Genomic DNA, 23773 nt, shown 5'->3' with positions numbered 1-23773 from the left:
TGTAATTTCCATGGGTAAGAAAAACAACTTCACATCATTTAGCCAAGTCATGAACTCTCTCAAGAAGGTAGGCATAGCATCGTTTAACGATGCCTCCATGAATGAAGGAATGTTGGCATGTACGGCCGCCAGAGTCACATAAACACTTTATGTGACTGCTGATAGAAGCAGCAGGATGAACTGCAACGTGTACAAGGCTATACTCACTCCTCAGATCCAGGGAGACTTCAGGTAATCATGGATGAAAATCAAAGTCAAAGTTAAATACTTTCCAGTCAAAGTATTAGAAAACTCCATATATTTAACATTTTTAATTTGTCCAGTTAATTTTGAGCCTCTGAAAATTTGGGACTGTGTATGAAAATGGCTGCAGATCCTAAACAGTTCATGGAAGATGTTTGTTTTTATTTTGCACTTCAGTCACATGTAGGTTTAAAACCCACTGTACTTGTGTACAGAGTGTCCAGAAACGTACAAACCTAACTGTAGGAACATAATAAACCTGATAATGGCACCATACATTAATAATTCTGACGTTTCACGTATGGTTATTCGTTCCCTCGTAGGCTTCAGCTGCAGTCAGACAAGCAAGGACACTCCAAAGAACTGAAAGAGGTTAGTTGATATGAGGACATCCATACTCGTACATCACAACAGACAGCCGAGGGATCAGCCCCCGCCCGCCTGATATATTGACCCCGGGGTAGAAGCTAATCTATCAGCCCTGTATTACCAAATCTATAGGTTTATCAACCAGTGTCAATAGGCATCTATCAAAGCGGGTCAGTTTTTAAAATGAGAAAGCAGACACACATAATGCGCAGACTTTAATTTACTCATTCGAGCACAAACACACAGTATTCAGATGTGCTGACTCGGGGAGAGGCTGGATGAAACAAATCATAATACAGCACTCTTTGTTCTGCTGACTGACACAGAGAGAGAAATAAAGGATCTGAATACATCGTGGGTCTGCTGTCATTCGCTGTAAAGCAAACTAGTCTGACTTGAACTATTAGAATTTCTCTTTATTCTGATCCAATAAAAACAGTATGTACAAGGACAGTTTTTACAGCAACACAACATGACTGAAACTGAGGTCCTGCCTGTGGCGCCTCAAACCTTGAGCGATCATTACTGCCGTTAAAGGTTTGCATAGAACAAACTCAAGATGCAAACATCACTATCTGTCAGGCAAAAAAATATGTTTCTCCAAATCACAGAAACTTCTCCCCTGGGACATTTTGGCATCTAATATGGGCTCATGAGAAACAGTTGTGTCTTGTTGTAATCACATTTTGACTGGTGGTGGCAGCAGAGTCCAAAACAGCACGGTTTCAGTTCAGAAAGAAAGACACATGCTCAATAAAAAAAATAACATTTAAATACGAGTCCTCTCACCTGTCGTCCTCATAAATAAAAGTGCATGTTTTATGGCGAGTGTGTTGTTTTAATCACCAGGAATGACTCTAACACAACTGTGACATGTTTCTTTCAACACTATCGCAACCATGTGATGGATTACACAACCAAGACTCATGAGAAGCAGAAGGCGAGCACTGTGTGGCCATCGGACACATCCATGACTTTCGGACATCTGCAATAAACCAGCTCGTGCGGTTTGACCTTTAATGGAAAGTGCTGTGCTTAAAGAACACACACATCCACAAACTCAGAGCGTCTTTACAGAGGAGGTACAACATGAAGCTTAAAGACATTCATTATGAACTGAATGAAGCTGTAACGTTACAGTACGATCAGAATGTGTGTAATCTTTACTTACATGAACAACGATATCTATACGTGTCAATCATCGTCATCATTTATGTCTCGCAAAGCCACGTAAATGTAAACCAAACAGTTCTGCTGAAAAATGTGCAACGATTCCTCAAACATCAAAGCTGCTTCAATGACTGGAAAAAGTAAGGTGGTCCCATTTCGGCTCACAAGCATGACGACGTTGAATATAAGCTTACACTAATAAGTAGATACGAGTCCACCTGGGAGCTTTATCACCTCGATTTCTCAATTTGATTTCAAGTCCCAGTAAACTGTAGTCTTGTCATGACAGGGTGGACGTCGTATGTTTTTATCCTTGTTTTACTTTTTCATTTGACCATTACTCTTATGTAAAAACCAGCAGGAGCAAAGCAGAAACCAAAACAAACCAAACACTGACACTGAAGAACATTAAAGGCCTTGCAGCTCTCATCCGTTCTTTCACGGTGATTTTGAGAATTCATATTTTAATATTAGGCCCTAAAAAAAATTCTTTAAAGGCCAGTTTGCTTTGACTGAGAAAAAATACTCTCTCTGTTAAACTCAGCTCAGTTGATCGCTGCTTATTCAATGCTGTTGATGCTACACAGGAGGCAGCTGTGGTTCATCTGCTGCAAAAACTGAAGCATATTTTTATGCTTTTAACATGCACTACAGTACCCATAATGCACTAGTCTCAACATTGTGCCCAAATCCATTCACCGAGGCCACAAAAGTAAAACTGAAGCTGCTCTATTAAAGTGTCTCCTGTGCACAGATGATTCAAAGGTCCCCACCACAGTCAACAATTTCATCTTCCAGCTCCATTATTTAACCAGGATTAATGTAATTTAGGTATAAAACATCCCCCTAAAGGCCAACAGATATCACAGACTGCATGTCCATTTTTTACCACTGTCATAACAGGATTATTTACAATCTGCCCACCAGCCGTCCAGTATTGATGAGCTATGCAGGCTCCTGGTGAAGATGCAGGTCCATCCATGCTGAAGTTAATTAGTTATGCAGTATATACATACTCCAGGCAATCCAAAACACTGAGCGTACCAGTACAGAAGACTGCACAGACAAACTTAACTGAATGTGTCATAAACTATCTCCAAAGCTAATTGGATCTACATGTCAGAGGGTGGTCAAATATGCACGCCTGCACATAAATCCTCTGGGTACAAATGGGGTAATGGTACTCTCTCACACAGCAGCAGGGTTTCCCTCTTCTCTCTTTGTTCAACTTAATGTATAAAGGATGTGCAGCTATTCCAGGTATGTGTTTGTATCTCAGTTTGTGTCCCCCAGATGAGCCACTGTGCTCCTGCTCCTCCTCTTAGAGGACCTGCTCCGTGCTGGAGGCAGAGATGTCCAGGAGCCTCCAGGCAGCACTGGGGTTCAGCTCCTCTTGGTCCCGACACAACGCCCACACATACATCATCCTCATCACCTTCTCCTGTTGAGGGAGGAGAAGAGAAGAAACAGTGAATTCCAAAGAGTTTTGCAGACTTCAAACTTTAAATGTAGTGAGTTAATAAATGATCTGGCTTATGATGATATATTTGAAGCCTCTAACATTGCTAACAGTTGAAATCCGATGATATCAGACAAGTTAATATTGCTGCATCAAACCCATAAATGTGAAAGACATTTAAAAAAAATGGGCCTCTGTTATAGACCACTGATCTGATTTCAGCCTTTTAGTGTTGTTTACTTCCTTGAGGAAGCTTTGATGGTATCCATTGGATTCCCTATTCTAGCACAGTGATCGTGAGATAACTGACCGGATCTCCTTCCACAATATCTCCTTTGGGGCTGCGAATCACCATGACAACCTGAGCCTGGAAGGTGATGATCAGCACAGGGCCCTGATCCATCATCTTACCCATCGCCAGCTGAAACACAGGGTTACAAAATGAACAGACAAATGAAAGGAGAAAGGGAAAAGCAGAAAACAGGGAAAGAGCTTTGTAATACAAGCTGCATGATGGTTACCGAGCATCAGGGAGAGCACTTACATCTAAGTTATCGATGTCGAGCACTTTAGACTGGAAGAGAAGCCCCAGAGCTCGGGCCTGCTGGATGGGGTGGGCAAGCTGACTGTAGGTCTGAGTACAAATACACGTAACACACATCTAGCATTAAAACATGCTTCCCACAAACTGTATGCCAGCTAAAATGCAATTACTGAAAAATAGGATTATGTCTTTTTGTAAACATCACAACGTAATAAGCTCTTCTTCTTCACATATGTCCCCTGTATTATGTCAACACCTGTAGAAACTGCTTTTGTTACTGAGTGGTGTTTAATAACTCACAGCTTCATAGCACCAGTCCTTTAATACCTCCAGCTCGCCACGGATGATCGCCTGCAGAAAGGACAAAGATACCGAATTATAGCTTTAAAAAAATAAACAAATCTCACAGGTATTCTTGCAACTTTTAGACAGGATGCTCAAATTATTTTAGCAAATCCACATCTCATATTTAACCGAGCACAGTAAACTTTAGTGAATTCATTCAAAATTGGAACATGTTGAGATCATTTTCTGCTAGTCTAAATCAAGACTTCAACTACACTCAGTGCTCTCATCCTGATATAATCATAAACAGCATTTTATTTCATTTTATCTTTTTTACATAACAAGCATGCAAGACTTACAGAACTGTATCATAAGCTCTTGGATCCCCTCGGTTATCTGAATGATGTATTTAGCTGCTGAACTTGGTTTAAACTCAGTAATCTAACAGCTGAACTCAAACAGAGGACAGGAAATTCATTACTGGATCCGATCAAAACTAGAGTGAAAACTCAGGCTAAATGAACCGAGACTTTCATCAAGTCTCTTCCTAACCTCCACAGAGAAAAGCATTAACAGAAACAGCGAGAGTGAAGACAGACACAGACAGAGGCTGGAGGAACCCGTTTACCTCCAGTATGTTGGGGATGATGTCTTTCTCACACTGTTTGAGGAAAGAATCTTTGTCAAAGCTGGGGTCTGCCTTCAGGATCTCTGTCAGCACCTCGGACATTTCCGTCTTAGAGAAGAGACCACCTAGGAAACAAAGGCTAAAATCAGAAGCAGCAACAAAAATCACTCAGTACCTCAAATTAAATGTGTAACGTCGAAGCTGGTGAATATCATCAAATATCTAGAAGATCTGTCAGTACCATGGAGCATGTAGTTAATAGTATTCCTGACTAATCAGAAGATTAATAGGTTTTGGGATAAAAAAGGATTTTTTTTTTTTTTTAAATAAGAAGAACAAGATTTGAGGTCTGGCGAGAACAATCAGATAAAAGGCTTTTACAGAGAAAAGGAACTCCAAATTCAGGATTGAATGTGGTGGAGCATTACCTAGGAAGTCAGTGACTCTGTCAGTTAGAGCTCTGGATGCTCTGATGAGGGCATTGTCACTTTCATCATATTTCATCTTCATCTCGAAGATTCCTGAATGAAACAAAAATGGAGGTTGAACAGGTTAGACATGTCTCCACTGATTACGGCAGGTACATTCTGCACCTGTGCAAACAGCTCATGACTGCACTTCATTATTAGCTGATCATTGAATCTACAGTAAACATTATACTGCCCCCTGCTGCCATAAAGCGAAATTACACATTTCTTACTGTTAAAAACTACGTTGTTGTCCTTGAAGTCCTTCCACTGCTGGGACCACTTTGAATCCTTGTGAAGAACGACACCCATGGCCTCTCTGAGATTTAAAAATGGAGATAATTCGCCGCATCAGAGAGGTGGGTGCACAACAGCTGGTGTCATTGGACTGGTTTTGAGATCTAACATTTACTCACTCGTTGGCCTCGAACACTCTGGTGTCGTCATCTGCACTTTTAGATGAGAAATCGCTCCTCTTCCTCAGCTGAGAAGGAGCCCTGTAAGGGCCGGCGTCACCGACATCTATCTCCTTCTTCATGGATTCTACACCCTGCAGAGAGTTTGCAGTTTTTAATTATAAACATAATCAGAGTCTAAACCAAAATTTTAATGACATCCAAAAGTAAATTCAAAGTTTAAGCTGCTTCTAAAGAAAGCAGTAGCAAAAAGCAGCTGAGAAAGGCTTTTGTAAACATTTTATAGCCCAGAACGTAACAACTATTTGCCAAATATGACCTGAATTAATCAACAACTGACTGGTGTCTGAAATCTGCCCTTATGTTCCTGTGAAGAAAGATGTGTTAACGACTAAATGCTTCCATTTTCTCCCCTGCTGTAGTCAAAACATCTATAAAGTCTGGCAGACACCTGGATACCAACAAGAACGTACAAAAGATGAAGATGAGAGGCATTAATTTGGACATCTATAGACGTCTCGTTTCGTTTTCTGACCTGTGTGATGGCCTTGAACGCGTTGGTCCGGCCCAGTTTTCCCCCTCCCTTGGATAAAGACTCAGCAGAGCCTCTGGCTGTCTTGGTGGCCTCCTCCACACCTTCCTTGATCTTCTTCCCGATGTCACTACGACTCACTTCCTCGAGACTCTTTGATCCAAATGCCACGCAAGCACACAGCAGGTTTCATTTTATTAATAATGTCCATGTAATGTTTATTTAATTGGAAAGCATTTTTAACAACATTACAACTTAATGTGAACTCTTAGTGTGCGATTCCAAATTAAATTATTATATTTTCATGTTGGGGCTGTCAATCAGGTTGGCCTTACCTCCTTAACGGTCTCTGATAGAGAGCCCAAGGTCTTCTTAAACACCTCTGATGTCTTCACTGTCTCTGCCTCTATCGATTTCTGATAAGAAATTTTTAAAAAACAACATTAAAATTCTAGAAAGCTAATTAAATATAATAAGCTTGATGATGTTTATCTTTATATATAATATAAATCAAACCAGCTAATGTTCTTACATATTTTCTGCGGGCCTGCTGAAGGGCGTCGGACTCCTCGAGCCTTTTGGCCTCTTCCCTGAACTTCTTTATGTTTTCCTTCATCTCCTGATTCTTACTGAACTCCTGACGAAGGTTATCAACAAACTCTCCCAGAAAACCTTTCCGTCCTGAGGCATATCGCACCTGATGACAAACACAGAGAAGGACTTTAGCTGGACAAACACGTCCACCGATAGAGTGAACAGATTAAGCACATGCTGCGACTGGAACAATGAAAAGAGAGAAGAAGAAAAAACAGAACCTATGCATTGCTTTTCATAAAACCTTAAACTAAAAAAGGGCATAAAGATGAGTAATCCCAGGACTAAATTAACAGGCAGTGATTTAATAAATGAGTATCTTGAGGGTGAAATGGGAGGTGTTGTTGGGTACCTGCACAGCTGCACCTGGGCTCCTCTGCAACCTGTAATGATCTCCCCTCCACACTGAGGAGACCAGAGTCCGGGAGCTGAGAGCCAAGGCATTTCTGCCAATCAGCTGCAACAGACACACAGAATCAGTCAGTCATAGTTAGCTGGGAGGTAAACCGGCACGTAATACCATACTTCTAAAATATATCTCTTCATTTGGTGAAGCTCTAACATGTTCCATGAGTGTGCTTAAAACCTGGTGACTGTGACTAATGCAGCACATCATCATCCTGTCAATAAATAAATAAATGTCTTCTGCCCTAAGTGGGATATTTTCATCCTGACCAGGACAAAAATCACAGGACAAATTCAAAATTCATGATCCAGTCTTAATAGATTTCCCCTCTAATTGCTAATATCTGTCCTTATTTGATAACTTATTTTGATGGTTGTACATTTAAACATGAGAAATTAGGTGAAACATGCTGTGGCAGCAATGATCTGTTTTGGTGCGTTTTATCCTCTGCTTATAACAATGGCATACACACGGTATTACAATTTTCGACCCTTTCTAAAAACGACGAACGCACCATATTCTCTGTCTGTGTAAAATGAAGCGTGATCACGTTATTTATATTGAAAGGATGCTTCGGTTATTTGTCAGGAGACAGAAGCTATAACAAGTGGTCACCGCTGCTCTACTTAAAACTGTAACAGCTTTCGTGGTTTTATAGCAGCGAGGTCACTGATCATATTTGCTCTAGTACCTGACTGCATGCAGGCTTCTAAAAGTCGCATCTTAAATGAAATGTGCCACTCAAGCACAGACACGCAGAGTCAAAACCTGAGTCAATACAGTGGGATGATTTTAAGACCCCAGGAACTAAATAACATTAGTAAACCTCTGATGAAACAAGGCCCTTTCTAACGGACATGTCGCGTTCAATTTGCGTAAAACACACCAGAGTGCACACACTCTGAAGCGCGTTCACGTCACTGGGCATAAAGAGACTGATGGCGAAGCCTTGCGAGTTTATTCCCTTAACCAGAGAGTGGGCCCAAGGCTCGGCGACTGCAACGAAGGACATGAATCTCACTAACCTCGTAGCACCGACATACGGAGGCTGCCATCTTGATCTTGTAATGCGCGGAGAAGCACGTGCGTTCCCACTGCGGCAGCTGACGCTGTGCTCGACCAATTGGAGCATAGTTGGTGGGCGGGGTGCGGGGCGGGGCTAAGTGTCAGAAGGATATTAAAGGGAAAGCCACTCAAAAAAAAATACCCCCCCCCCCCCCCCCACCACCCAACTATTAATTATGTTTTTAGAGGAAAATCAAATAATTTGTGTTTTTTAAAGATACATTTTACTGGCAGTTAAAACTAAAAATATTTGCCACGGACTCATAGGGTCTAAATGGGTTTAATGCGAAAGCACACCAATGTATGTGACGTGTAATCACCACTGAAGAATATGTGCAGATGTCTATAAAATATCTAAAGACACAGATCATAACAATAATAAACAATTACATAAAATAAACATTTTATTTTAAAAAAAATACACATCTTATCACATTTCTCTTTTATGCAAATGAGATATCATATTATCTACAATATCTCTTTTATCTACATTGACTTTCAGGTACCGGCAGCACGGTGGCACGGTGGTTAGCACTGTTACCGCACAGCAGGAAGGTCCTGAGTTCAATTCCAACATCAGGCCGGGGTCTTTCTGTGTGGAGTTTGCATGTTCTCCCCGCCTCTCGCCCTATGACAGCTGGGATAGGCTCCAGCGACCCTGAAAAGGATAAGCGGATGGATGACTTTTAGGTAATTTTATGTAAATGCACAGTCCCCAATTTCTCACTTTTTTCTCTCTCTATGCAGCATAACGTTTTCTAAAATTTAGCTTTCGAATCTCCTAAAATGTTTGTTGTAATGTTGTAATGTATTATTGGCCTTAATTATATTATTGTGTGCTGTGAATAGTACCCCTGTTTTGCACACACACTCTCACACGCGCCACATAATGTTAGCATAATGTCTAAAGATAATTTAAGTGCCTTGACCTTGTTATTCATTCAACATTAAACACTCCTCTGAATGTGGGGACCAGATGAATGGTAGATATCTGCTGGCATACCAGTAAAGCTCGCCCCCCGGAGGAAACTATGCGAACTGCAGGGACTCCTCCCCTCCCTCTGCAGAGTTGGGAGCTCTCCCCTTCTGCGGTCAGCTCGCCTTGACAGCCAACACTGGCGCAGAGTCTGAGTACAAACCTTTACCATATTTTTCTGGCATATAGCGAAAATTCATACCCATACTTTCCACACATCCTCTTCCGGAGACAAGCGCTGCAGCGGCCTCGTCTAGAATGGGGAACCGAGACGATGAATACGATTTCTTGTTCAAAGGTAAAAAAGAAAAAGAAAGAAAGAAAGAAAAGAAAAAGAAAAGAAAGAAAAAAAGATGACTGCATTCCCCTTTACACAGGCTCACATCGACTAAGCAGAGCTTTATGAATGCTTTATGTCTTACTGTGTCTGTGCTGTGAGCAGCTGTGTGCATTTTTTTTTTAAAGGAAACGGAGTTTTTTCTGGGAAACTGCCCGGATGATAGTCGGTTCGTGTTATTACAATATAATGCTGTCATTGTGACATTACAGCGCCCGCAGTTATATTTATAGGTAAAGGACGCAACACCCTGCGCGTGCTCAGCTTTTTAAAAAAATATAAATAACCGAGCATAGCATGAATGCACGTTGGAGAATTTCCACCTTTATTGGATCATATTTAATTTTTTTTCTCAATCCTGTTCATGAGGCTGTTTGAAGGCCTATTAGCCTCTACCTCTTACTGATCAATACGCTTCATCGCCAGATCAGGATGGTCCTCAGACAGTCTTATTGACACTATAAATGCAGCAGCTTAATGTCTTTTGTTGTCATGTCAGGCAGTGGGCCTGGTGGATTGTCTGAAGCGGTACCAGACTCCAGACTCGGGTCAGTGTTTATCTTCTCAGATGGATCCAGAATGCCTTCCTTTGATCGTGATATCAGCTCCTGTGGCACATTAACATCCCAGGCCTGTATAAGCCAAAAGGCCATTTAGATGTAACAAAGTATCCTCTGTGGGATGAATAGGGCATCTGCCGGAGGCGAGGGCTCTCTCTCTCTCCCTCTCTCTCTCTATGCTCCAACCATCTTCTGTGTACACGGCCGAAACAGGAAGGGCAAGGCGGCCTTAAACTGTCGATTCAGGTTTTGATGAAGCCTGTTATCAGCTTCCTGCAGCCCGGAGCAGCGTGATGTCGTCAGGGACAAAGTTCGGCTCTTTTTCCGTTTGTCGAAGGAGAGGGGAATAAAGTAAAGCCTGGTTACCTCAGTGCTCTCAGCGGTTTATTTCATATCACAGCCCTGACTGTGTTTTACCTCGACTAACCTCTGGATTGGTGAAATGCCACAATCATTTCAAAGGTGTGATAATGAGCAGTTTATTTTGTTTAGCACATGTTTAGTATTTTCATTAGTGTAAAAAAAGGCTGATAGTATTGTTTCGTTTCCTGGTGGTTTTATATAGAATGTTCACGCATCACAACATCATTGTTTACAGTGGACTTCCCCTCAGGAAGTACAAGACCTGCATTCTTTTGTGTGGATGATTTTTTTTTGTCAGTACACAAGCTTTGCAGTTGTTTTGTTGCTACATGTGACAGAAAACCCAATCATATTACAGAGGCTCTAAAAAAAGAGTTACATAGAACTGCTGCACACTGCACCCTGGTACATTTATGTTTCCATCTGACCTTCATCAGGTATATGAAGGCCAAAAAATGCTATTTTTGTGTTTAAATGTGTGATGAAGACAAATGAAACCCACACATTTTAAACACTATTGAGTTATAACACACTAAGCATCTTGACTTTAGCGTTTTATTCTGTCATTTCTTTCATTATTCAGAAAGGTTTTTTGGCCTTACAAAAATAGCCCCAGGCTTCCACTGACACCATGATTTAGAGTCATTGCCTTATATCCATCCATCTTCTTCCACTTATCCACTTCAGGGTCACGGTGGAGCTGGAGCCTATCCCAGCTATCATAGTGTGAGAGGGAGGGTTTACCCTGGAGAGGTTGCCAATCTGTCACAGGGCCTAACACACAGAGACAGACAGCTATTCACACTCATACCTACAGAATCAGAATTAACCTCTTTGGACTATGAGAGGAAACCAGAGTACCCAGAGAGAACTCAGACAAAGGAGAACATTAAACTTGGATTTGAACCCAGGACCTTGTTTTGAGGCAAAAGTGCTAACCACCACATCGCTATGCTGCCCATTGCTTTGTGACATTTCCTGGATTTGAGACCACAGGGCCCATCCCCTGCCTCTCCCATCCCACATTCCTACAATCATCTTCTCTTTTTTCTCTTCACAGTTGTGTTAATTGGAGACTCGGGTGTGGGGAAGAGCAACCTGCTCTCTCGATTCACACGGAATGAGTTCAACCTCGAGAGCAAGAGCACCATTGGGGTGGAGTTCGCCACGCGCAGCATCCAGGTGGACGGCAAGACGATAAAGGCTCAGATCTGGGATACAGCAGGACAGGAGCGCTACAGGGCCATCACCTCAGCGTGAGTCCGATGCAGTGTTGTGCACATGCATCTGCACGTCGCCTCTGCATTGCAATCAACAAAGACACCATAAACTATACAGACAAGAAGACTTTTGTACAACAGTAACAGAAAGATCACTATTGTTGAGAATGTGTAATTTTGTTTTTAATTAATACAAAAAAGAGTGGGGTGAAATAAGTGTCTTTTTGTGGGCCAACAGGCAGCCTGGGAATTCACTCTTAACATCCATGTTGGGTGCTGTTACAGATACTACAGAGGAGCGGTGGGAGCGCTGCTAGTGTATGACATAGCCAAACACCTGACATATGAAAATGTGGAACGCTGGCTGAAGGAGCTGCGAGACCACGCCGACAACAACATCGTCATCATGCTGGTTGGCAACAAGAGTGATCTGCGCCACCTCAGAGCCGTGCCCACAGACGAAGCCCGCGCCTTTGCAGGTACTGCTGCAGAAAGGTTATTGGTACAGTGATGTTTCACTCTTACTAAATCTGTTTTCTTTCCCATTCCCCAGAAAAGAACAATCTGTCTTTCATAGAAACTTCAGCCTTGGACTCAACAAATGTTGAAGAAGCCTTCAAAAATATCCTTACAGGTAGGTGTGCTTGTGAATGGAGGTTGAATGCCAGAGCTCCACACGTCACTAGAATATTAAAAAAAGATAAAATCACACACACAATGAGGCATGAAACCTTTGGTTGATATGCAGTAGATTCAGAGAGGATAGTTCTTTTTGGTAGCTTAACTTTTTTTTTTTTTTTAATAATAAACTGTATTAGTCGGGTACCGAGTGAGGAGCTATAAAACTACCTCCTCACATCCCACATTAGTGGTTGTAAAGGTAAATTATGCAAGCTTTTAGACTGAGAGAGAAAGCTGATGTTTTCCGTTTCATCTTTTCGAAAAACAGAAATTTACCGCATCGTATCGCAGAAGCAGATTGCCGAGCGGTCTGCCCATGACGAGTCCCCGGGAAACAACGTGGTGGACATCAGCGTGCCGCCGACCACAGATGGCCAGAGAGGAAGCAAACTGCAGTGCTGTCAGAACCTGTAACCCATTGCAACGGTCCCCTCCTTACCTGGGTCAGTTATTAATTGAAATCGACAGTGTTGACATGCTTCCATCTGCTCGGGATGCAACGTTGTCTGAATCTGCACTTTTTAGAAATCAGTGGAAACAGTTCTTCCTTTATGCCACTAACGATCAATCTCAGAGAGAAGTGTTTGAATTGATTTCAAGTTGTAATCTGACCCAGGAACAGTCTGCTACATTCAAGTGCAAAAACAGGACTGAAGGTACCACCTAAGCAGCTGCCACAGTTAACCCCGACGGCGTAGCAGAATAGCCTTTCCTGACACCTTATAAGCCTAGTCATCTGCCTGTTTGACAGTTAATGCAACACACTTGGAGGTCTGGGTTTCCAATCCTGTTTGATCTGTATCAGCAGTCCTGTTTTTGGGCTTCTCTCCTCCTCCTTCAGTCATCTCAAAAGTGGTTGTGACGCTGCTGGCGCTTATTTCATTTGTGTAAAATATATTCTTTTTCTGTTTTGATTTTGATAGCTTGTCTGCTCACACACATTATATTAATGCCATGAAATTAAATTTTACAATATTATTTACCGCCTCCTCTGTATTTTTTTTCTAGCAATATACACAAAGTGACATGCTGAATGTCTAGACCACTATCTCACTTCACATTACTGACTGCTGATGCATCAGTAGCCTTTGTTAGCAGGGTTTAACTTCTGCTTCGGGTAAAATTGAAGCTACTTTTTGTAGATTCATTGGCCATTTATTACGTATACCTGTTCAACTGCTCGTTAAACACAAGTATCCAATTATTATCCGATTAGTACATTCCCAGGCCTCTGGAGAACCTCAAGACATGTTGAGGAGGTCATTTAGCCATTTGAATCAGCTGTGTTGGCTCAAGGACACATCTAAAACCTGCAGGACACCAGCACTCGAGGCCTGGAGTTGCCTACCTGTGATTTAGAGAATTGTCAGGATGACCTGCTGAAATCCAACCTAAGCATCAGAATTAGTGAAGAAAGGTTGTTTTTGGTGCCAAACACGCCAGTCTGAGTATTTCAGAATCTGCTGATCTACTGGGATTCTCCCACACGACTATTTATCTCTAGATAGATATCCAGTAAGTGGCAGTTCTCTGGAAGAAAATTTCTTGTTGAGGTCAGAGGAAAACAGCCAGAAGGCAACAGTAACTCAAATAAACACATCTTTCAGAGTATGCAGAAGAGCATTTCTAAACACGCAGCATGTCCAACCTAGTAGTGGCAGACGAGCCCACCAGGTGCCATTGCTGTCAGATAAAAACAGGAAATTTAGATTAAAATTAGGACGGGCTCACCAAAATTGGACAACAGCAGACAGGAAAAATCTTGAACGGTCTGATGACTTTCAATTTGTGCTGTGACGTGCGGATGCCAGGGAAAACAACATGAAAGAATGAATCCCTCATTCCTCAGATCAACAGTTCAGGCTGGTGTTGTAGGTGTAATGTTGTGGGGATATTTTCTTGGGACACTTGGGGCCTTGGTACCAAATGATTAACAAAATAAGCCTACATGTTGACTTTATGCCATGAAGAGTTAACACGAAATTAACACAGTTTTAAAGGCAACGGGAAATAAAAGTGATCCAAGAACGTCGGGTATTATTGTAAGGTCTTGGCTGTACAATATAAAAGGCTTTGGTACTATTTACGTAAATAAAATTGAATTGAATTAAAAATAAGTGTACACTGGGTGTACACAGGTCTGAAAGAGTTATTTAAATTGTGTCATCTGAGTAGCTAAAAGAGGAAATCGCTATTTAAGGTAACCACTAACTCATTTTCAGTCTGAAAAACAGCTAAACACTTCTTTATTTGGTGGTGGTGAGGGGTGTCTAAAGACAGGTTGGGAACCACGAAAACATGTGTTTAAGGTCAAGCCCTAACTATGACATGAAAAACAGGTTCAGTGAACTTCCTTTCTGAAATATAGCGAAGTACAATATAGCCTAAAAAGGAAGTATATAAGCTTCAGACAGTACTTCAGTAAATGTACTTTCGATCATTGGTTACATTCACTGTACAAAATGCAAAAATTCCCAACACAAACATATTAAACAGGAGATCGGTTCATTTTTAGATTGTGGTATAACTCACAGTTTATTCAGTCATCTTCTCTGTGGAATAAGAAAAAGAAAAGAGAGCATAAAGATCACCCACATCCGAGTCCAGGAGTCCCTCATGTTTTATTGCACAATAACCCAATTTTCCAGGGGACTGCAGCAGGAAGACTACAATAACACAAAATACTTTGTCTAACAAATGCTGCATATATCGATTGACATCTCAGAACACGCTTGCCTTTGTGGACCTTTACGAAGCACCAGTCTGCTCTGGTACACCTGTGTTTTTAATCCATTAATGTCACGTTTCCCAAAGCTGTATTCTGCTCTTTTTAAAATTGCATCACTTGTGATGTAAGACATTACTACTGGTCGTTGCTAGGCAGCTCAATTGATGAATGGTGCATTTACAAGTGGAGCAGGGCTGTTTGCTAATGCACTTTTATGACAGTAGAAGAAACATAATCCGATTAAAATGTAAACATGATTCCACACCTTCAACACTCGTGTCCTGTACGTTACTGCACTGCCATCCACCAGCTGGAGTTAGTGTTATCCCATATACTACAATGCCCACTGGTCCCCGTGACATGTGTGATTAATACACGAGACCTGCATCAACAGGAAAGTGATTTGGTTTCCATTCTTCAGACAGCAATGGAAAAAAAGAACAAAGAAAAAAGCTTTTCCTGGGAAAATGAAGAAGGGTTCAGATTATAGACAAGGACAGTGGTATGAACAAATGTTGCTCCCTACTTGTTAAAAGCAGAACAAAAGAAAAGATTATTCACAGAGTTTGTCAAAAAATGTTGTTTTTGTTTTTTTTTTTAGATTATTATCCTCCGCCGGGCTATTGCTTGCCCATTGTTCCAAAACAGCTAAATACGTAGTGAAGGGGCTTGGGGGAATTATAGGTAGTGAATATGTTTCATATTATACTGTAGTAGCATGCTGAATCAGTTATATTCTGCTACATTAGCTTGTGTCTTAGTATTTCATAAGTTTGTGACAATGACTTAAAGTCCGGCTGATTAGTCCATTTTCCATGTGTCCAGGCATTCGCATCCTGGCACTGTTCGTTTTCATCAACAACGACTCCTGAATGAGTTCAAAAAGTTCAAAACCACTTTTGTGGCTAGCCAATACCATAGTAGTTTACATCAAGTGCTTTAATAAAGAAAACAGAAGGGGGAGGAAAAAAAGCAGTTCTTCCCTCAGAATGGTCCATATGAAGTGCAAAAGTTCATTAATATGATTAATTTTGTTTTTAGAGAGTGCTTCAGCGGGCTCTATTTTAAATATTCCACTTGCCCCTGCTCAACACTCATACGATGGTCTCGTCAGTCATTTTCTTGGTCGACTTGGTTGGCACCGAGCGTTGGGTAGTGTGTGCCCCTTTCATGTCGGGCATTAGCAGGCGCACTTTCTGATTGGTCCTCCTCCACTCCGAGTACAACTGACAGTGATACCGAAATGACACCTGAGAGTGAATGAAAAAAAAGGGAGGGGGCGAGACAAGAGGTAACAAAGGACAGAAAGACAGATATCAATAAAATTAGCACAAAGATATCTGAGAGAGTAGTACAGCAACTACTGTACGACAGGGAACTGAAACCAGAGTAGAAAGGCCGAGCTTTCACAGTTTGACATTTTCAATAATGATAAAAGGAAAATACTTCAAAAAAAAAAAAAAAAAAAAAAGCCATTTAGTTTACCAAAGCCCAGTTTTAGACCCTGTTAAAAACTCCAGCTAACGAAAGGTGTAGAGTAAAGCCAACTTATTGTCAGTATTCGCAGTCAGCTATGCATGTATGTGCAGGCGTTCTGTTTCTGTTCCAACACTCAAATAAACTGCTCCAGGCCACAATATACTCCACATGCCTTCACATGTCTCCACAACGGACTGAAGCTGTACCCAGAAACGATACTGTAATGTCTACAATAATCAAGGTAAGAACAATTACCTGGACGTGTGCTTGTCTTGGTATCATAACTGAAAATCTTTTTTTAAATATCTAAACTATTAAAAAGGGGCTTTGATTTCTAAACTACCTTATAAACACTTGGATCTACTTATGGATCTACAAAAGCCAAAGAGGGGAACCCCCCCAAAACATTCTGCAGTTGGTTACCAGTGTCCAAAGGATGTAGATAGTGAAGAGGGCGATGGTGAGGGCAATAAGGCCAACAGCTTCGAGTCTGCTCTTCAGCTGCAGGTGGTCCTGTGCGCCCCTCAGACACAGCCAGCCGGAGATAGCTGCCAGGGGTGTGATAAGAAGGAAACAGGCCATGTCGCAGAGCAGAGTGCGCTTCTCACTGCGAGGACCCGGGTCCTTCAGCCACTGCAAAAGATCAAAATGGGGAGGTCAATGATGCGCCTGAATCTAGCACATTAAATGATTAACTGATGTGTCTTAGATTATAAAAACAAATGTTAAGAATGAGCTTTAAAGAGAAGTGAGCTGCCTGCATGAAGTAATTAATAAAGCCACTAAAAAGAGTATTCTAACCGAACACTATTCACACAAGGTCAAGCAAAACAATCCTCAGTACACGCAAATGATCCCACTTGCTAAACATGTTACTTGTTGGCACAGATACTTAATGGCTTAAATGAAATCTTCCAAATGCTTACAAAGCTGAAAATATCAGTACAAGGCAAAAGAAGAAATAATCTCCTTGCTTTAGACAAAGCTCATGGCCATCCATCTCGTTAGCCTCTTATTGAACCGAGGTTGGAGCCTATCCCACCTGACATTAGGGAAGAGGTGGGATACACCGAGTCAATCACAGGTCTCATACAAAGAAACAAACAGCCATTCATGCTCGCACTGAGCCATACAGTCAATTCAGAATCACCAATTAACCTAACAAGCGTTTGTGGACAGTGGGAGGCAACCGGAGCGCCCAGAATAAACCCACACACTAACCGCTTTTTATAAAAAAACCATAAAGAAGAGAAATGAATTCACACAGTAAAACTTTTCTAACCTGAGTGAGTGGCTGTGGTCGCCGTTCAATAGTGAACTCAGTGTGACAAAGTTCACAGTAGCTGGTGTTGGAGGATGACAGCCACTTCTCCAAGCAGCTTTTATGCACTTTACCCAGAGTACCAGTGCAGTCGCAGGGCGAGAGCAGCGTCTCTCCTCCAGCTCCCTCGTGACAAATCCGACACATACCCACGTCGCTGCGCGAGAGACAGCAGAGCATTGAAGACAGAAAAGTAACAGTAACATATACACAGTTTAATTACACGACATTTATTTGGCTACCATGCGTGTTTCTCACTCCCTTACCTCTGTGAGCTCACCGCTTTGACCACGGTGGAGAGTGGGCGGCCATCTTTAGCCGTAACCTTGGCAATGTACTGGGCCTGCGCGGTGGAGTCAGTCTCCTCGGAATCCTTGGAGGCATCGGATTCGGCAGTGCCAGAATAATCACAAAGGGAGCCGGGTAGGTGACAGCAGCCTGACGAAGACATAGTCAGCTGAAGGTGACAGCGACGCAGATGAAGGCGGAGGCGAATTTGAAAGGAGCTCTGATCCAAAAGGTGATGTCCAACTCCACTTCTTCTCCTCCACCTACAAAGCTACCGCCTAGTGGATGCTGGAAAAGATGAAGACACAAAGTATGGTTGGCTTAGATTATTACTTTATGCTCTTAATTTTCCCGAAAATGAACAGTGATGGTTAGCATGAATACATGCACATATATATGCACATAAATGGCTGCTTTCACTGCCAACACTGCTAGCTCACTGGTATTCTTGATCTGCAGCAGGACTTCAGTCAAAATTACATAAAAACATAAAAACCTTTTTAAAAAATAAACGAATAACATAAAAGCTTGTACTATATTTAAAGCTATTAGGCTGCTGTACACTTTATTTATGACCAAGGTTGGCAACTTTTAATTCAATTCATCTGCACAATCACAGGCAGGATTTAAAGTGGCCTGCAAAGCTTTACAGCTATTCTGATTCAAAGCAGGCCTATGAATGCTAGTGATATTATCCCATCAATTATTGATAACAAAAATGATTCTAAAAAGTATTTCCTTGGTTTTGCTTTTTGTATTAAAACTTCATAAATACAAAAACATGTTATAATAGTGTAATAAAAATGCAATGTCAAAATACAGAATAATCAGAAATACTGTAATACTTTAACCTGTCACCTTTTCTCATGTACAATAACACAGCATGCCACAAACCATCACCCTATGTACACATTTAAACTGAAAATTGTTTACATATTTATGACTTTTCGAAATGTTTATTTCTCTCTATACACTTTTTGGTAGTTTTTAAACTTGTTAATATTGTTAAATTTTCAGATGTTTAGTGATTTGTTTGTTTTTTCTCGTCAAATGAATTACATTGTAATATTAACCCAGCCTCAACTTACATATATAAATATAAAATGTGCCACACGTGACATATTAGGTACTGGTGTGAGTTGCAGCCTTGAAAAAACGTTTGAATACTCAAAAAAAAAAGTCTCTTAATAACTAGTATCTGGCTTCAACAAACTCTGAGGGAAGCACACTGCGGTGTAGATATACATTTCAGATAGACCTTAAGGACACTAGGAGTGGGATCAGGGTGGCTGTGTGTTACCCATACCTGTCCCTGCAATAGTCGTGCAATGTGATATAGTCAACAACGCAATCTTATGTAGCTGCCTTAAAAAAAAACTAAAGACAAATCACAAAAGACAGTGTGACAATATACTCGTGTATTTAAAGGTGCACAAACAAGCTTCCTGATGTTACCGTGATGACTTAGTACTGTTATCGACACGTTACACATCAAAGGCTAGATCAAAATCCGACTCTATTTCTGGTACATGACTGAGTTGCTTAAAATTACCCAGCTGACATTAATTATGCCGTACATGTCCATATCCGCGATACAGTAACGCTAACATGCAGCGCCGACGAAAGCTAATTTATTTAATAAAGCAAGGTACGTGTACAGAACATAACCAGAGGCCAGCGAACAAGCTGGGATATGATACTTGTGTAGAAAGTCCCATCGCTGTGGTCAAAAACACAAACAGGCTGTAGCGTAAATATACTCACCCGACGGCCTGCCTTTTCTCGACTGGCCTTGGCCCTGCGTTGGCCAGACACAAGCTAGCTGAGCTAACTGGACAGCTCTAGCTACAAACTATGACATTGACGTCTAAACAGAAGCTGACGATAGAAGGGGATACAGAAGACGATCGTGTGCGCTGCATCCTCTCCATGGCTGGTAGTGCAAATCACTGGGGTAATTTTCTCTTTTTTTTAGTGCGGAAAATACACGGCTGCCAGGATCACTGGAGTCAGCTAACGAGGCTAACTGACTAGCAACGGGCAAGCCTACCTCGGTATCCCTCAGCTGTGGATTAGTCACGTGACACAATGGTGCCTTCATCGTCATTAGCAATGTTTTAGTGCTACATGTTTACATACATGTTCGGGGACATAGTATCAAAATAGGGATAGACGGAATATGTTGTCAGAGTGAGTGAGTAAAAGTGGGACTGCTGAAAAATTTGATGATAAAGATAGTGTATATAATCACTTTTGTTTATTAACTCAAAGTTACTCAGCAGCACAAAGAAACTTCAAACGAAAGGGATATATATTCCGAGCATTTTGTTATGGCACAAACACCGTTTTATCGATTAGAAAATCAGGCTAAATGCCCTATAGTTCCAGCAATACAAGTTCTGAATGTACTTTTTATTAAAGTGTTTCAGTTTCTTTTCCCTTTCGTTTTTCTTTTAAACTATCATTACTTGTTTGATTTCAATGACAGAACAGTTATTAATCTCGTCCTGGAAACATCTGTATTAAACTATGTCAGAATAAAACCGTTAGGTGGCAGCATTTAGTTAACCCTCTCAGATTGTTCCCTGGTCCACCGGTGGTGGCGCTGTTATTCCAAAATTTCGTTCCACGGAAATTTTAAAGGTTCGACAGGGGTTTTGAGGGGGCCCTTGGAAAAACATGGGTAAAGTTGATTTATGCACTCTAGGCTTGCGTGTCATGATAAAATATATGAGTAACAGTCAAAATGGCTTGTTCAGTTTTGCAGTTGAATCTTGAAAGCTAAAACCAACCTGTGGAAACTGGATGAAGATGTGGCGCAACCAAAGAAATTCAACATTTGTTCCAGAAACAACACCTAAAAATAGCCATTTGACACCTGCAAAAAATAATTCTGAGGTAGACTACTTTTATTGTTAAGTATCTAAAATTTGTGCTGCTCCTTCTACTTCTATAAAGAAAAAGGTTTTTTCCCTACTTCCCTATATTCATTCTCAAGTTAGTGCTTTGGAAAACCTAAGTGAGCATATAAATACCAGTATGATGCAAAATTGCTGAGCCACCTTAAAGGAGTCAGATTTTCTTGCACATTTTAAGTGGACTTTAGCAATAATTTTTCAGGCTTTATGACTTTAAAAGGTTTTCTTTAGACTGAGAAAGAGCGATAAAAACAAACAAACAGCCAATCTATTCCTTGTAGCTGACCATCTTCAGAGGAATGTATTTGTTTATGACTCTTTCAAGCATACAAAAGTACATAGCTCAAAGGATGGACCAGTGTTGTGTCTACACATAAAAGAAAGCTAACCAAAGATCCAATTTCAAACGGTATATTTGCCAAAAGCTTGACTTGAAAAATGACAGGAAAACCTGTGGTCACACCAAATGTTGTTTTAATTGTCAGAACTCTGTTTTTGCCTCATATACTCTATTTCCAGGTATGCTTGCACATTTTTGATTGCTGCACGTATTTCCCATTTTCCTCGTAAAACATGAAGAAATGAGGCTTGGCTCAAGACTTTTGAACAACAATGTACTTTTAATATTGTGTATATAACATTTGTGCATGACTTTAAAATACAGTCCATCTACTTTAGTGTTTTAGGGCCGCTACTGGTTCTTTGTTTATTATGTTTAGACACAACACTGATTCATTCAATTTAATTGTATTTTTATAGATCCAAATTTGGGGCGACCGTGGCTCAGGGGCTTGGGAAGCTCATCTCGTAACCAGAAGGTTGCCGGTTCGATCTGTCTTGGTCGTTGTGTCCTTGGGCAAGACACTTCACCTCCCTGGCCAGAGGGGCCAATTGCGCGATATGGCAGCCTCGCCTCTGTCAGTCTGCTACAACTGTAGCTTACCTCCACCAGTGTGTGAATGTGAGAGTGAATGAATAGTGGAATTGTAAAGTGCTTTGAGGGTCCTGAAAAGCGCTATATAAATGCAATCCATTATTATTAAATCACAACAACAGTTGCCTCAAGGTGGTTTATATTTTAAGGCAAACACTCTACAATAATAGAGAGAAAACCCCCAAAATCTGATGATCCCTTATGAGCAAACACTTGGCGACAGTGGGAAGGAAAAACTCCCTTTTAACAGGAAGAAACCTCTGGCAGAGCCAGACTCAAGGAGAGGCGGCCATCTCCTGTAACTCCTGGACGTGAGGAAAGGAAGACAGGACCAAAGACATGCTGTGGAAGAGATCAAGAGATTAATAATACCTATGTTTAAATTCAGAGTGGTGTAAAAAATTCATAGGTCATTGTGCTGAAGTATCACTGACAGCCTAATTGGACAGAACCACATGCTTCATTGCCTGGGGGGTGTTTCATGTTTGTTTAATTGTTTCGTATTAGTTGGTTATATGGCAGCCATTTTGTTTCCCCCCGTGTGTGTCATTTGGTTTAGCTAAACCAGTATGTAAGTTCCCCCTGTGTCGTTTCAGCAGGTCAGTTTATCTTATGTTTGTTTGAGGTTTCGTTAGTTATTATCTTGAGTTTAGTCTATTGAGTTGACCTCTTTTATTGGTCTGCCTGTTTAAGTTTTGGTTTTGTTAAATATCTTTTCATATTTTTGGGTCAATAAAGCCCCTTTTTTGAATTAAACACCTGTGTACTTTATGCTTTACTGCTTGGTCCCTGACAGTCATTGTTAAGTGGCTTAACAATCTAATCCTTTAAATCTTGACCTGCTACTCTTTTTGACTTTTATATTGTTGACTATTTCATTCGATGATGTTTTACATCTCTTATTTTGTGCATGTTGTGATTTTGATATTTAATTGCCTTTAAGATGTCACTGAGTGCCTCGAAAGGAGCCTGAAAATAAAATGTATTATTATTTATCTATAAAAAAAAGGGTCAGGTACAAGGACTGGTGAGGACTGAATAGAAGTGAAAAAACATTCAATGTCAAGATATGAGGAAATTAAAACTAAATAAAGAAAGAGTAGCTTTCTTTATGTTGGTCCACTCTTGATATGTTTTGTTGTATTGAAACTATTATTCTTAATGTAATTCTGCATTGTAGCAAATTTCAAGACTGATACTCTGATTTATCAATTTCCCAATATGGTGTAACCTAAAATAGCAGCGTCCAAATGTAATTTTTAACCTTTCTTTAAACAGAATCTATTTTTGTCACATCACCCTGTCTAATCCTCTCGATCGTTGCCTCTTCCTTTGAACCCAAACACTGATAGTGAAAGGGGTCTGTCGCGGTGAAAGTGATGTCTAAGCATTAATGAGAGCGGGGGTTGTAACACACGCGTGCACACACACGCGTGCACACACCTCAGAGCCTTTCTATCATTTCCCACCATTTGGTCAAAGTTCAGCACAGATCATGAGATGCTACAGTACCTCTGTGCATGCATGGGATGTCATGAGACATGCATCACTGGACTTTAACCCAGACCGACACACACATGGGCTTGCAACTCATTTACTTAACATAGTTTGGTTGTCAAGTTACTTAGCTTTATAAATTGGGTAGCCATGATGCTAAATTGTGTGAAAGTAACAGTTATATAACTTATCAGTATTTCTAAAATATGTATAAGTTATTAGTAAAAAGCTACTTTCAGCTGCTCTCTTGTCACAAGGGGTCGTCACAGCAGGTAGCTTTGCATGTTTGACTT

At 40.9% G+C, this 23773-nt stretch overlaps 3 protein-coding genes across 3 annotated transcripts; 1 reads left to right on the top strand and 2 right to left on the bottom strand.

The window, feature by feature from the left end:
* Window positions 1-1612: 1612 nt before the first annotated feature.
* Window positions 1613-8211, bottom strand: LOC102788599 (mitochondrial import inner membrane translocase subunit TIM44-like). The gene is made up of 13 exons (XM_006786724.3): window positions 8139-8211; window positions 7060-7164; window positions 6646-6810; window positions 6449-6529; window positions 6117-6266; window positions 5582-5715; window positions 5399-5484; window positions 5127-5219; window positions 4699-4823; window positions 4086-4136; window positions 3786-3875; window positions 3552-3662; window positions 1613-3223 (listed from the first exon to the last, which is right to left on the bottom strand). The coding sequence occupies exons 1-13, from the start codon at window positions 8166-8168 to the stop codon at window positions 3104-3106; spliced, it is 1341 nt and encodes a 446-aa protein (XP_006786787.1). The 5' UTR covers window positions 8169-8211; the 3' UTR covers window positions 1613-3103.
* Window positions 8212-9240: 1029 nt separating this feature from the next.
* LOC102788312 (ras-related protein Rab-11B-like) lies at window positions 9241-13293 on the top strand. Its single transcript, XM_006786723.3, has 5 exons — window positions 9241-9452; window positions 11475-11670; window positions 11920-12113; window positions 12188-12268; window positions 12584-13293. The coding sequence occupies exons 1-5, from the start codon at window positions 9413-9415 to the stop codon at window positions 12727-12729; spliced, it is 657 nt and encodes a 218-aa protein (XP_006786786.1). The 5' UTR covers window positions 9241-9412; the 3' UTR covers window positions 12730-13293.
* Window positions 13294-14819: 1526 nt separating this feature from the next.
* Window positions 14820-20216, bottom strand: LOC102788033 (E3 ubiquitin-protein ligase MARCHF2-like). The gene is made up of 5 exons (XM_006786722.2): window positions 19896-20216; window positions 18110-18419; window positions 17805-18000; window positions 16946-17155; window positions 14820-16293 (listed from the first exon to the last, which is right to left on the bottom strand). Exons 2-5 carry the CDS (start codon window positions 18292-18294, stop codon window positions 16138-16140), a joined length of 747 nt encoding a protein of 248 aa, XP_006786785.1. The 5' UTR covers window positions 18295-18419; window positions 19896-20216; the 3' UTR covers window positions 14820-16137.
* Between the last annotated feature and the right edge of the window lie 3557 nt (window positions 20217-23773).

The sequence above is a fragment of the Neolamprologus brichardi genome, chromosome 18 (genome assembly GCF_056152115.1).
Source record: "Neolamprologus brichardi isolate AB-2024 chromosome 18, ASM5615211v1, whole genome shotgun sequence".
In the NCBI taxonomy this organism is placed as follows: Eukaryota; Metazoa; Chordata; class Actinopteri; order Cichliformes; family Cichlidae; genus Neolamprologus; species Neolamprologus brichardi.
Note: the sequence above shows the minus strand (reverse complement) of the source record. Positions and strands in the feature narration are given on the sequence as shown.